Source organism: Sebastes umbrosus, chromosome 5 (genome assembly GCF_015220745.1).
Source record: "Sebastes umbrosus isolate fSebUmb1 chromosome 5, fSebUmb1.pri, whole genome shotgun sequence".
NCBI lineage: Eukaryota > Metazoa > Chordata > Actinopteri > Perciformes > Sebastidae > Sebastes > Sebastes umbrosus.
Genome location: NC_051273.1, coordinates 19402887 through 19418587, shown reverse-complemented (window position 1 = coordinate 19418587; position 15701 = coordinate 19402887). Strand labels below are relative to the sequence as shown.

Below are 15701 nucleotides of genomic sequence, written 5' to 3'. Positions count from 1 at the left end.
TGCTTATTAATTTAGTGGCTGTGACTCCAAATTCGCACAGTAGCACAGACTAATGGGGCTGGTGAGAGTACACATCGAATCATTAAAAACATCAACTTTGATCATCGAGGTCATTTCAGAAACGCTTTTTGCTGAAAATGAAAAGAACAAAAATCACAAAGCTGTCAATAAAATCACAGACGTGATTTTTTTTAGAAACAGATCAATTCCGTCACTTACGGCTATTATTTCATGATGTTGGACTTGCGATGAACCTGACTTTAATGACATGCTGCCGGTTGCTATGACGATGACATGGTTTGTTCTGCCGTGTTGGCACAACACCAACATGCTCCCACTCAGAGCCGGGTTCAGCGCTCAGCAGTTTCTCTCGCTGGCAAACACTCGAGCACACGAGGCAGAGCGAAGCACATAAACTCCAGAATGAAATATTCATCACTGTGATTTCTACACACACAATTGATTCATAACTATTAATAATGATTGTTACATGTAGCCTAACACAATGGTAAAAGTGTCATGAAGCTCATTCAGTATCTTAAGTGTGCAAAATTATATTTCCAGAGCAGTAATATAGCAGCAAACAACTATTTGCTATGTAAAAAGATATAGTGAATCAACCAAAGGGTTAAATGCAGAAGTCAAATTTCATGTATGTACCTGCATGTACAGTATATGACGTATCTAATAGTAAGTAATAAACTTTAAGTTTTAAGTAGCGCTGTCAAAGTTAACACGATAACGCATTAATGCAAATTCATTTTAAGCCACTAATTTCTTTAACGCAACTTGCGATTTTTCGATCTCAGCTCAGTTTAAAGCTAGAATGAAGATACTGCTATCATATGAAACTAGGAAACCTAAAGAATCCATTGGTACCAACCATGTCATACTAGCTTGTTCCAAACTTACGCCAAAGGAAAAACTGGCATGGCCATTTTCAAAGGGGTCCCTTGACCTCTGACCTCAAGATATGTGAATGAAAATGGGTTCTATGGGTACCCACGAGTCTCCCCTTTACAGACATGCCCACTTTATGATAATCACATGCAGTTTGGGGCAAGTCATAGTCAAGTCAGCACACTGACACACTGACAGCTGTTGTTGCCTGTTGGGCTTCAGTTTGCCATGTCATGATTTGAGCATATTTTTTATGCTAAATGCAGTACCTGTGAGGGTTTCTGGACAATATTTGTCATTGTTTTGTTTTGTTAATTGATTTACAATAATAAATATATACATACATTTGCATAAAGCAAGCATATTTGTCCACTCCCATGTTGATAAGAGTATTAAATACTTGACAAATCTCCCTTTAAGGTTCATTCTGAACAGATAAAAAATGTGCAATTTATTAACAATTAAGCGTGATTAACTATGGACAATCATGCAAGTAATCCCGATTAGATATTTTAATTGATTGACAGCCCTAGCTTTAAGTGACTGTGGGGATGTTAGCATTTAGCACAAAGCACCACTTACTGAGCCTGTTGCATGGCTGTAGACTCTACAGTCCTCTACATGAACTTTTTAGAGACACTGCACTGCAGGATGATGGTCCGGGCGGCTGTGGCTCAGCAGGTAGAGCGGGTTTTCCATTAAACTCCGGGTCAGCGAGTCGATTCGTTGATCTGTCCTGCAGTGGGAAGATACTGAACCTCCGATTTCTCACCGCGGTTAGGCCTGCGCCTTGCATGGTTGCTCTCTGCCATTAATGTGTGTGAAAACTGCAAAGTGCTCTGGATAAAAGCACTGTATAAATGCAGTCCGTGTCCATTAAACTCATCCGACCATTTAGTGAACGTTCGTATCCCGTATGGAAGTGCATTTGCTAGATTTCTCCGCTCATTTAATCAAGCTTTTTGTCCCCCATCAGTCTCTTGATATAGGAAAAAACTGCATCAAAACACAACAATTTCAAGACTTTTATTTTTTTCCCAGAACATTCATCCATAGTGGTAAACATACTCTCTAATAAAGGTTGTTGCATGTAACATTTATTGGTGGCCCAGGTAGCTCAGAAGAAGTGCAGTATGTGAGGTAAATAGCAATTATTGTAGCTTTGTATTTGTGCTTATTCAGCCTCAGCAGCTACTCAGCCAAGCAATACATGCTCGCTTTAGTCTAAGCTAAGATGCTATCATAAAATAAAGCTCTATGTATTTAAAGTGCAAATATTTTAGTGCTAGTGCAATATTTACTACTTGTTCAGCTCCGACGATGAGATTGCCAGGTCTTGGTTAATGAGAAAAATGACTCCCATTGTGCCAGAGGGTTACTAACTAAGCATGGCACCCGGATACAGGCAATTACACTCGGCACAATCAAAACGTACAGGATTTTTATTTTCCCCATACAGTTGAGCAGATGATCCCGTCTCACCCAGTAATGAATGTGTTCACCCTGCCACTGGGTTTCTGGCTCAGACTGGAGAGCTCAGGAGCCACAGCGGGGGCCAAAATATGATCCGCACACACTCACGTAAACATGGATACTCATGACAGACTCTCTGATCTGATGTGTGCCTGATGAGTGATGATCAAGCTGCTGTTTAACCTCCGACAGATGTGCTACGCTCCTTAAGAAGATTGACTGACTGGAGAGACGATAGGAAAATCATCCTAATAAAGATGTCACCCTTAATTTTACACAGCCTCGCTTCTTCTCTCTGGCAAATGAGCACATCTTGTCTGTGAGTGTTTTACTTTAAAAGCGATGAATTGGCTGCCATGGCGACAGTTGTTGCTGTCAAATCTAAAGTTGCATCCCCCCCTCTCTTGCTCTCCACTTTAAATCACCCTCGTAGCGTTCACAGGGATGTCGTTGCTGCTCTTCCTCCTTGTCAGACTATTTGCGGTGCTTTTTGTCGTCTCACCTGCCGTCTCGTCCTTGTTCTTGCGGAAACAGTAGACGCCATAGAGGCGGAATTTTTTATCAGGGAAGCCTAGGTGTCGGATGCCTGGCTGGGATCCTCCGCAGCGAGAGCGGGGGTTGACTATGGGGTAACGGATGCTGCCGTCCTCCAGCCAGCCGGCTTCGCAGCGGTCCAGGAGCTGGAACTTCCACGCAGAGTACAGCTGACCCACTTTGGCCACCGCTGAGCCGTCTCGAATGCAAGCCTTCATCGCCTCCGCATAGTTCACCTTCTTAAAGCGTTTGAGGAAGTACACTTTGCCTGAGGGGATATAGAGGGAGAGAGGATGCTTGTTGTAAGAACAACTGAAAAGGTGACAGAAAACAGAGCATTGTTCAGGAGGGCAAAAGGAAAGGAAGAGAGAGGAGTGAACGAGAGAGCGAAGCCCCCAGAGACAAGTCGAGCCCTGAGGGAAGATATTCTCAGTTTTCCCGGCTCCGCTGTCTGACTGTGTTCAGAATATCAAATGGTTCCAACAACCGTCCGGGCAGCTGCTCAAAATCGAAAAGGCAATGCTCAAAATTACTCTTAAAACGCTTCCATTTTTGCTTTCATCTCACCTCTGGGGAGACTTCCTCGCCTGGCAGTATTAAAGAAATTGGTGTCCTGATTGGCTGAGTTGTTTCAACTGAACTGAATTACAAGTTCTCCAAAGAAAGAAGCGAAGGATAAAGAAACCTAACCAAGAATAAAGAGGTTGACGGTTTCTCCAAACAGCAACATCATGAAAATCACGTCCGCAACCTGAGGTTCGCACTTGGCTCAGCTATTGATTTTATGCTTGCTTGTGTGACTGCTGGCTATTAGAGAGGCAGAATATTGTCTCATATTTCCCCAGGGGACGCTCAGTAAATACCTTCCAGCTGGACTGAGCAACAGTATCGGTCACGACCACTGCTGAAGCCTCCTGCCCACAACAGACTGTCCGCAATAATTAACACACAGGGGAAGCCATGAGCAATCGTTTAAGGTTTCTGTCATAGCCTACTACCTTTTTTCCCTCACGGAGGAAAAGCACTGATTCTTTGCTCCAGTTTAGACTATCCCATAAATTGTTTATGATTCATTGAAGAGCGTTTTCTTTTATCTAGATAATAAAAAACTATTTAGTTTTTACAATGCATGAGAAGTTTTCAATTCTCTTTCAAACTACAAAGAGGGACAGGCAGGATGGAAGTTATCCAAAATGAATTTTTTAAATTCCCTGTTAACCAATGGTGTACTATGTGTTTCACTAATATGGACAATGATTGAAAGGAGTATTTAGACACTTCTTGCCAAGAATTAGATGAGAAGGTCACTACCACTCTCACAGTGGTATCAATCTTCTCATCTAACTCTTGGCAAAAAAGCAGATAAAAGTATATGTTTTTACTAGGGCTGTCAATCTATTAAAATATTTAATCGTGATTAATCACACATTTTTTTTCTGTTCAAAATGTACCTTAAAGGGAGATTTGTCAAGAATTTAATACTCTTATCGACATGGGAGTGGGCAAATATGCTTGCTTTATGCAAATTAATGTATATATTTATTACTGGAAATCAATTAACAACCCAAAAGAATGAAAAATATTGTCCAGAAACCCTCACAGGTACTGCATTTAGCATTAAAAAAAATGCTCAAATCATAACATGGCAAACTCAAGCCTAACAGGCAACAACAGCTGTCAGTGTGTCAGTGTGCTGACTTGACTATGACTTGCCGCAAACTGCATGTGGTGGCAAGAGAACCCTAGTATGACATGGTTGGTACCAATGGATTCTTTAGGTTTTCTAGTTTCATATGATGTCAGTATCAGTTCACTCTAGCTTTAAAACTGAGCCCGCTACAACCTAAAAATCGCAAGTTGCGTTAATGTGTTAAAGAAATTAGTGGCGCTAAAACAAATTTGCGTTAACGTGTTATCATGTTAACTTTGACAGCCCTAGTATTTACCAATATAACAAACTATTCCTTTCATAACCAATGGTTTAATATTGATTATCAAAACACTGATTGCTGGTATCTTTCAACAGTAATCAAGTGATGGAGTAAAACCTTTTATTACACCTCAACGTCTCCTCAAACAACGGTTCGTATGATATCTTACGAAAAGTTTTTCCTCAGTTTTACGGAAGTCACATGACAAAAACTATTATTTAGGTTTAGGAAAAGATCATGGTTTGGGTTAAAATAACTCCGGAAGTGTTACGTGACAAACAAATCTACGTTGACTTCTGGTTTCACACGGGGTACGAACAGCGCTCTCCTGGGCAAAAGTCCTATGTTTTTTTTACCCACCTATACCCCCCTGACCTTCTTCCCATGTGGCCTTTGACACTCTTTATATTTACTGGTTCATGATTATGTAGATTACGTAGTAATTGATTTTGTGGGATATATACGAATTACAGTGCATTACTTTTTGTAGGTATAGCTACGAACGGTGTATGAGAACAGCCTGACATGTTTGACTACACCGATACTACAGATAAGTTTCATGATGCAAGAAACAAACCCAGCGTCTGACTTCCCCAAGTTTTGAGTCTGTGAACCTGGAGGTGTGTGACGGAGACACTAGCACACTCCCTGTGGGGATGATGTAAATCAAAAGAACTGGGAGATGAAAGGCGATGCTTGGCACCCAGAGGACACTGTGGCACCTAGCAGGGCCGAATCGACACACGCTGATCTAAATCCAATGGCCTTAGGCTGGCGAGATCACAGGCAGAGATCAGAGACATGGGCCTATTATTTCCCCACGGTCCAACACTCATGATGTATCCTCTTTCTATACAGTAGCACAACAATCCAGCTCCACCACCGTCTCGTTCTCTTCCAATCAGATTGTGCATGTTTGTATTTATTTGTATGATCATGTAGATGGACTACAAAGTGCTTCTGATCTTCAGATACACACAAGCCTGTGCACACAACTATGTACGCCATCCCACGTCTCTCCCTCTGTTTCTCACCATTGAGCTTGGAAGTGAAGCAGAAAGCATCATAGCGCTCATCCTCCTTGTGCCTGTAGCCATAGTTACGCACGCCAGCGGGGTTGTCCTTGCGGCCGCACTGGTCTCTGGGATGAGAGATAGGGTACTGGACTGAGCCGTCCTCCAGCCAACCAGCATTGCACCAGTCTAGTCCCTCCAGCCAGGCCTGTGGAGGGAGATAATGTACGTCAGCGGGTCATACTGAAGGATTAAATACATTATTAAGAGGTTTATCTCTTCTGACATAACTCCATTACTCTGAACTTTAATGCATATGTTTTTTTTAAATAAGAGGATGGGCCTGCAGTAAAATGTCTGGACTGGTCATATACATATTCTTAATTTCAGATTTACTGCTGCTATAAAGCAGTTTATGACTGAGGGTTGTAGCCAGTAGGTGCATTATTACAACTAAAGCCCCATTTCCACCGCAGGAACTTTCCCCCAGAAATAAGAACCTTTTGAGGAACTCATTGCGTTTCGACTGCAGGGACCAGGGTCTAAATTAAGTTGGAGTTGGAGTTTGCAGGGATAACCGTCACTGATTAAAAGTCGGGCTGTCAAAGTTAACGCAAATTTGTTTTAACGCCACAAATTTCTTTCACTCATTAACGCAATTTGCAATCTTTAGGTTGTAGCGGGCAGTTTTAAAGCTAGAATGAAGATACTGGCATCATATGAAACTAAAAAACCTAAAGAATCCATTGGTACCAATCATCCCATAATAGCTTGTCGTGAAGGAGGCTAAATAACGCTCCAAACTTGCACCAAATTTTGGCAAGATAAAACTGGCATGGCCATTTACAAAGGGGTCCCTTGACCTCTGATGTGAATGAAAATTGGTTCTATGGTTACCCACGAGTCTCCTCTTTACAGACATGCCCACTTTATGATAATCACATGCAGTTAGGGGGCAAGTCATAGTCAAGTCAGCACACTGACACACTGACGTCTGTTGTTGTCTGTTGGGCTGCAGTTTGTCATGTTATGATTTGAACATATTTTTTATGCTAAATGCAGTACCTGTGAGGGTTACTGAACAATACTTGTCATTGTTTTGTGTTGTTAATTAATTTCCAATAATAAATATATACATACATTTGCATAAAGCAGCATATTTCCCCACTCCCATGTTGATAAGAGTATTAAATACTTGACAAATCTCCCTTTAAGGTACATTTTGAACAGAAAAGAAATTTGTGATTAATTTGTGATTAACTGCGATTAACTATGGACATGTCTCCTTGGTAGTGATCTGTGCCTTCTACCCTTGTCATGTCTCTCATGACATGACAAACATTTGAACCACAGGAAAGGCATGAACTCACCTTGTGCAGTTGAGAGTGAGAGGCCAGAATGGCGTCCTGTTGTTTGCAGGCATCCTCCCCCTGATGGTAGTTGAGCTTATAGCGCCCCTCACGGGGGTAGTAGGGAAACACCACTCCTACAGGTGACAGAAAACAGACCTCAGACAGTGTGAGCCTATAATGTTATGAATTTCACTTGAATCTCATGTGAACTGGTCTATCTCTCTGGCCAACACTTTATACAAGAGCCAGTCGAGCGTTAGAAATGTCTAAAGCTTGAACAAAATCCCTTCTGGTTGCATCTTTAATTCCTGACCTTCAAGGTCAAGGTTCACGAATCCCGTATCATCTTCCATGTCGTTTGTGACTTCACACTCAAAGCGCCCGTAGTCCTCCAGTGTGACATTTTGGATGATCACTGAGGCGTCACCTGGTCCCGCCTGCTCCAAAAAACACACGGCCTTTGTACGATCCAAACACACGCTGCTGCCTGGGGAGATTTGACAGAAATGTAGAAGTATGTATTATTGGCCTTAAAAAAGGTGGACTTTATGTGGCACCCCTTACTTTACAGCCTGCTGAAAAGAGCAATGTATGTTTTTATGATATATGAGTGGGTTCGTGAAAATGAAATACTACATTGTGAATGTGTGATGAGCATCTATAGTATGTAGCAGTGATGTAAATCGAAAATCATTCAGTCAAATCAACATTTGTTGGACTGGGCCCTCTAACTAACAATAGATACAAATCGATTGAAACATTTTACCTTCCAAGTGCCACAAAGACGTCCTCAAACTGCAGTGCATCAGTCACTTTGGTCCATTTAATCCGAATGCGATCAGGATCGATGTTCTCCGGCTCATGGTGGAACCTGCAGGGCAGAGTGATGGAGCCACCGCGATGTGTCACCACTTTACCAGGAGCCGTCTGCACAATCACCGCTCCGGTGTCATCCTCTGTGGGAAGAAAAGCACTAAATGATAATTATCTAACATTTTCTGTAATCTTGCTCGTCTGCTTTCTCACTGTTTTTATACTTTGCAAATGATTGATGTTTTATAACTCTTATGATTGTCATTGATACAGCACTACCGTCATGGACAGAAATCTATGTTTTGAATCATGACGGTGAAAGAGGACCTATTATTCTCATTTTTAGGTTCATACTTGTATTTTGGGTTTCTACTAGAACATGTTTACATGCTTTAATGTTCAAAAACCCTTTATTTTTCTCACACTTGTTGTGATATCACGGGCTGTACTCTTACACCGTTTGTAGCTATACCTACGAAAAGTAGGCACTGCATTTCGTATGTGTCCCAGGAAATCAATTTAATCAACGTCATTGTGAATCAGGAAGTATAAAGGGCGAGAAACGCTGTGTAGGGAGGAGGTCAGGGTGGATGGGTGGCTCCAAAAAACACCAGACTCTCCCAGGAGACCGGTCACGTAAGTTGGGCTACGCACTCCCGTATTTGAACCAAAAGGTTGACTTATTTGTCACGTAACGTCCGTATTTAAGTAACGCCCCTTCAACGATCTCTACCTAAACCTAACCAAGTAGTTTCCTGTGAACACGGAAGTTTATTTTGAAAAGACTGTGTGTTTGTAACGAGCGGAAATTTTTACATGTTGCTGGACATTCGTAGGAAAACGCACGAAAAATGAGGACTATCTTTTTGCAAGGTATCAACTGTTGGACATTACAACCTTACAGAAGTCCTGCCTGCACACATAAAGGCACAGTTTCTGAATGCTGTATGCATTTTTACTGTTGATTGAGTGTTTTGACACTTTTATGAATAATCAAAAAAGACATGACAATCTCACTTTCTACAATATGGGACCTTTAAATTAAGGGTAAATAATTATAAAGTGGTGGATACAAGCGAACGCATAAGGAATTCTCCATTGCCATGCGGTTCGCAATCACCCTCGACACAGCCAATACTTGTAACTCTTATTTTAATTGTAAAATCTTTCCATCTCTTTGTGAGGGAAACGACACGCAGTGAGGCGCCCGCAAAATAGAATAAAGCGTGTGCTGTTTATTTGTGCTGTCACATTAGTGACTCAACATCCAGCATATCAATAGTGGGGGGAAAGTGTTGGTCGCTCCTCTGCCCAGATCTATCACCAGATTACCCCTCTCCAAATTTAAAACCTCAACCTCTCTCAAGAGCAATTCACCAAAATGACCCCAGACTAATGGTAACCAGAGGCCTCTTCTCCTAATGGGCATTAACAAGACCTATTTGCATTTTTGGCAGACATTTGCTCAGACGCTGTTTTTGTGTGTGTGTGTGTGTGTGTGCCGACTAGCCAAACACTACACACACACACAGATGTGGTGTAAACATTAATGAGCGGCTGCAAGAGGTTTTCTGCTATGTTGTGACCAGATAAAGGCACCAACTATTATCAATGCCAGCCAGCAATTAGTCATGTCACTGCTTACCGCTCTCTGCAAAGTTGTTTACCACCAGCAGCCATGAAAGCAGAGTGGTGTTTAATCAAAACTTTAAGAACCATTATTTCCCAACGCATTAACAGGCTGATGTTAAGACAAAGAACACCATGTTAACTGGTGACTCCTGCTGTTTAGTCAGAGTGCCTGTGTGAAGGGGGGATCTTTTTAACGCATTAGCGCAACTTGCAATTTTTAGGTAATGTTCCAAGCTTGCACTAAATTTTAGAGAGGAAAAACTGTCATGGCCATTTTCAAAGGGGTCCCTTGACCTCTGACCTCAAGATATGTGAATGAAAATGGGTTCAATAGGTACCCAGGAGTCTCCCCTTTACAGACATGCCCACTTTATGATAATCACATGCAGTTTGGGGCAAGTCATAGTCAAGTCAGCACACTGACACACTGACAGCTGTTGTTGCCTGTTGGAGTTGAGTTTGCCATGTTATCATTTGAGCATATTTTTTATGCTAAATGCAGTACCTGTGAGGGTTTCTGGACAATATGTGTCATTGTTTTGTGTTGTTAATTGATTTCCTATAATAAATATATATATACATTTGCATAAAGCAAGCATATTTGCCCACTCCCACGTTGATAAGAGTATTAAATACTTGACAAATCTCCCTTTACGGTACATTTTGAACAGATAAAAAAATGTATAATTCATTTGCGATTACCTATGGACAACCATGTAATTAATCGCAATAAAGAAATTTAATCAATTGACAGCCCTAATTATAACCTTTTTGGTCTCCTAAAAATGTCTTATTCAGCGTTTGGTTGTACTTAACTCCACCCTCTTGTGACACGCTTCAAAATGGCAGTCCACAAACCAATGGGTGACAACACGGTGACTACGTCCACTGCTTATATACAGCCTATGATGCTACCTGCCAACCACCTAAGCATCAAAAAGAAATGTATTTTGAGGTACTTTACCTAACTTTTTCCATTTTATGCAACTTTATACCTGCAATCCTCTACATCTCAGAGGGAAATACACTTTTCCACTCCACTATATCATTGTTGGAGCCATGTTTGTATTGTGTTTATTATATGTGTCTGTATATGAAGTAGTATGTAGCCACTAGTGGTAATTCCCCTTTTGCACAGTAGGTGGTATGTAGAGTACATGGAAAGTATGAATAGGTGAATCAGTAATCACAGACCAGGTGTGTTGTTTATCGGAAGAGACACACAGTTTTTGACCGTCATGTGTAGCATCCCATTGAGACATTTTTTCGTTTGCATGCAAACTCGCCGTCAACGCTGTGGATGGACCTGATGGTGTACAAATAAATACACTTGAGTTACTTGGCTGTATGGACGTTTGGGAATGTGGATTATTCAACCGATATGCTACATAAAGGCGACGCGTCAATTAGGCAAGTACCGGTATAGCATCTCCTCAATGACTTGTAGGTTTCTTGTTTTTTATCCAATGGCTGTTGTTACTAGTTGCAAAGTATCTGTAAGAATGTATACAAAGATTACATATAATGCATACTAGGAGTTCAGTCATTGGAGAATATCTTCTAATACCAGAGCAGATGTCTATTAACCTCTACATTGCAGATGAAATGGACAGCCAGGTCTCATGCAGTCGATTAATTTAATCCCTAATGTCATTAATTTTCTGAGTAGGTAAAATGTTAGGAATGTATTACAGTCCTCAAGTGAATACTTGGTAGTAGTGCTATGGGATATTAACATCTTTGATAATGTATTAATATTCTAGAGTTACAGCAGCGTTCGCTCCCAGAATACTGTTGGAAATACTGTGCGTGTTTCTGTGCATATTCCTAAATACAGTTTAAAAATCCTTCATTGGATTCTTTTGAAGGCTGGAGCTGGTTTTGCTCCTTTCTTTCTTTCTTTCTTTGGATCGTTAACGAAAGCGGTTTTCCTGGTGTCATCTCAATAACTCTAAGGTGACCTCTGCAGACTGTGTATCCTCCATATTTTCTAGCATATGCTGTAACAGCAGATCAGTGCATAATGAAGAGCTCCTGACTTTGCTTCTCTGAGCTATAAAAAAAACCATAAACTATATAATATACGAAGTATATAATAGAAGTCAGCAGACCTGATACGGCACCCACCTGTCACTCAAAGCAGCCACGCCCTCATTAGGCTTAACTCTAAAGGTACATGTCCACAGGGGGGGTTTTTATCACGAGGGATTACCTCACTTCCCAGCATTGGACGCTTGATGGGCTGCTACTAGACACAAGACACTGGGCACCTGATTTGAACGAACGCTTTCCATCGTGGGCTGCTGCTCCCAGCTTTCAAACCGGAAGCACCATGGCGGCTCGTTTGGAAACTTTCTTCTCTTATAACACGAAAATAGTTCACCAAAATGTTTCTGAAAACATTTTATGTGAGAAATAAGCCATGCAGTTACTGAATCAGTAATCAATACAGTCTTTATTTTGGATCGACAACGCTTAGTTTAAAGTTTCTAGGGAGTTTCCAGAGGCGGCGAGTCGCGCCGGACGCCCCTGATTTGCATAAAGAAGCCTAGACCTCAACTTTATGTGACACCCCGTCTCTCGAATCATGCCTCCACGCTACCAGAATGCATTGCATGGCTGTTTACATAGACAATTAATGGGAAGCTTTGAAAGGATGGAGGTACTGGACACGTACCATTAGCCTTAATTAATTTAAGCAAGTGAGTTCTATGAACAAATCCTCCCCGACCCCCCCGGTTGTTATGAATGGAGGCTGTAAACATGTTTATTTCTGCTGTAGAGTTGGACATTTTAACCGTCTATGGGGATTGACTCGCTTTTGGAGCCAGCCTCAAGTGGCCATTTGAGGACCTCTAGTTTTTGGCACTTTAGCGTTGGCTTCATTCCTCAGCACCGGAGGTTGCCGCTTGTAGGACACAGGAAAGAAATATATTTTTCCTTACCGAGCACATGCACCACCTTCCTCCTTCCCTTGTCGATGTCAGCAGGCAGGGAAGTCACTGAGAGGGCAGAAGTCAGGATGAAAAGCACAAAGGACATTTTCCCAAAGGCCAGAGGCCGCAGCTGCTTTAAGAACTGTAGGAAGGGACACAACAGAGGATTGTGGTTATCACAGGTTAAACGGAAATGGAGAAACCAGACAGTTGCCTTCCAGGGGCACAATCGAGACCTAAAAATACATAGGAGAAGAGTACCAGGGACAATAGCTTCACATCTTCAGTGTTAGAGACTGGGGGCTTAACTTAACGGTAGTGACAACATTGGTTTGAAAATTCTGGTAGAACTTACTGCACATACATACTGATTATAGACTGTAACCACACATATAATATATCCCATGCAACTTGGGGGGGAAAAAAACATATATGTGTCCTGCCTCTCAGTCATGCTGAACCTCTACCAGAGAACTCATACTTTAGGTGTTTAAATGTTAGCAAGCAAAACAAAGAGCAGCAGATAATTGATTGGTTCAGTTTTCTCAAAACAAGAAAATAAGGTTAGCCGACTGTGACTTGACTGTGTTCGGTTTGAGAGTCGTGCTTTCAAGTCACAGTCTGCCGTTTTAAACTGCCTGCTGTGTAGCTCACAGTCACAGTATGAAAAGAGGAGATAGTCCTCACTGGGAACTTAAAGCTTGTTTGGCACTTTTTTTTTTTATCTTTTCTGCCAAGTGGCGGTTGACGGAAAAGGAAGTATTTGGAAAGTTTTGAGTGAAACAGGCTTGTCTCAGAGGAGGCCAACAGTAAACAAAGGAATATATGCAGACATGGAGCCATCACAATTACTGAAAGAGACTACAACACTTTCTGAAACTCTCATCAGAGTATGTGAACAATCTCCCCTGGCAGTGACCAATGGAGGATAAAATACTCCTGAAGCCACTGCTGCTTATTCTGGTCAAGTGCTAATTATCTTTACAAGCTCTCTCTGGTTTATGGATGAGTGTGCAGTGGTTGCTCAGAGCACTGCAGTTGCGGACGTGTGTGCATTTTGACCCATGATGGATTGCAAAGCCTTGTGCAAAATGCAAACTTTCAGCACATAGGTACATGCTTAGATTGGGCTTCATTGTGGATGAAATAATGTCATCATAACAAAATACAGGAGTCAGTCTGTGCAGTATGCTGCAGCTGTGTGCACTGCTATCTGCATTGTTAGACCTGTGAATAATCGTTTATATGTAACAGCACTGCTGCTGTACATAACGTGAACAGGCCCCGGTGAAGCAGAGTTACTAAAGCAGCCACTTTACATGCACATTGCACACTATAAACAGCCCATGCTGCATCATTTTTCTCAAGGTTAGTCCAATGAACATCCCCACAGTTCCCACGCAGCACAGAGAACTGCAGAGCAGAGCCGCACTAATGGAGCACAGAAGTGAACTTACCATGGCTATCACAACAGGATTAATGCCTGGATGGAGCAGATGTGCCGCTGCGCGCCGTTTAACTCCTCAGCCAGGCTAAATGTTGTTCTGCAGCAGCACTCACCTCTCTCCCTCCCTCCCTCCCTCCCTCTCTCTCTCTGTTCCCGGTCCCATCGCTGATCTCTCGCACTGCAGGGGAACCATCGGTGTTTGTGGGTCCCGCAGTCCTCCGATGACGCAGCACACATTTGACTGTGCAGGCTGTGTGGAGAAGTCAATCACAGCAAAGATTTCACACTGATTTAATGTTTGCGATTGTCTTATTGAAGCCCATTAGAGTGTCACTTATTGGTGTGAGTGTCACACAGTTTGCAGCAGTTAATGCAGTGAAATCTCATTAACTTTCAGGCGGAACATTCTTGCTATTAAAGACCAATTGAAATAATGGAAGTATTGAGACTACGACTGCCGATTAAGACTAATTCATGTCATCAAGACAAATCAAATTCACCCAAACAACTTTATGGCTGAAGAAGAGTAATAAAGAATAGACTTTATCTCAGATGTTCTTCTTGTTACACATTATAATAATGGCACAGTAATTCACATTAATAAACAACTAGAGATGTTCCAAAACCATTTTTTCCTTCCCGATAGCTATTACCTGAACTTGCGGTATCGGCCAATACCAAGTATCAATCCGATTCCAGCATAATAAAAATATATATATATATACATACATATAAATATATATATATGTATATATATATATAATAACAACTATATTTTTTATTATGCTGGTATATATATGTTATGGTATGCTGGTATATATATATATATGTTACCGTTACACTCTCCATTAGCACCGCACTGTTGTTGTTTGCAATTGTCATGTGACAAACTGCAATCAGTTCTTCTTCACTGCTCTGAAACAGTAGTTGCCAGTGGCAGCCATGATACATCCAAGTAACTGTATTTAAAGGCATATTTGAGGTATTACTTGCTTCTACTCCACTACAGTTCAGAAGGAACTAATATTTTTGCTTGTGCTGGCCTTTCATCAAATTTTGGCAAGTCTGTTTATGGGTTTCTGTAACCCTTAGGGATGTTACTAATTAACTGTTTACCGAATTTTATTAAAAATTAAATAAAAAACATGAGCAAAACTCAGCAGAGCAACTTGTCACTTAAAGGAGAATAGCTGGTCCACCTTAACAGCCCACCTTAAGAGCGTCTGAGCCGTTGCTGTAGGTAACTGAGGCTAGCCCCCCTCACTTTAATCAGCAGCTGGCTGGCAAGACACAGCAGCTTGGCTTGGGTCTTGAGGAGTTGTAGCATTTACTCACCGACAAATAAACTGTACACACAATGCACTGCTATGTTCACAGCTATAATGTTACTGCTAACTTCATATTCATCGTCGTCACACACACACACACACACACACACACAGAGTCTATCCGACACTCGCTAACATTACACCGGTGCTGACAGAGTACGCCAGGCAGACACACAGCTGACAACCTCACAGCTAAACTAAATGATGCGATGGAGACGTACTGGGAAAGTAGCTGCATGTGTCCATGACAATACACGCAGCATCGTGGCTGCTACAGTAACTCTCCAGGACGGGTGAACTGAGGACTCAGTTGTCTGTTTTGCTCAGACACTGCAGCTGGTG

General features: G+C 41.7%; 1 protein-coding gene across 1 annotated transcript; it reads right to left on the bottom strand.

The window, feature by feature from the left end:
• Nucleotides 1-1911: 1911 nt before the first annotated feature.
• hapln4 (hyaluronan and proteoglycan link protein 4) lies at nucleotides 1912-14244 on the bottom strand. The gene is given in 8 exon segments (XM_037768862.1): nucleotides 1912-3175; nucleotides 5873-6059; nucleotides 7222-7337; nucleotides 7517-7652; nucleotides 7654-7690; nucleotides 7970-8159; nucleotides 12594-12726; nucleotides 14042-14244. Coding segments are annotated over 8 exon segments (1188 nt in total). The 5' UTR covers nucleotides 14045-14244; the 3' UTR covers nucleotides 1912-2789.
• Nucleotides 14245-15701: the final 1457 nt, after the last annotated feature.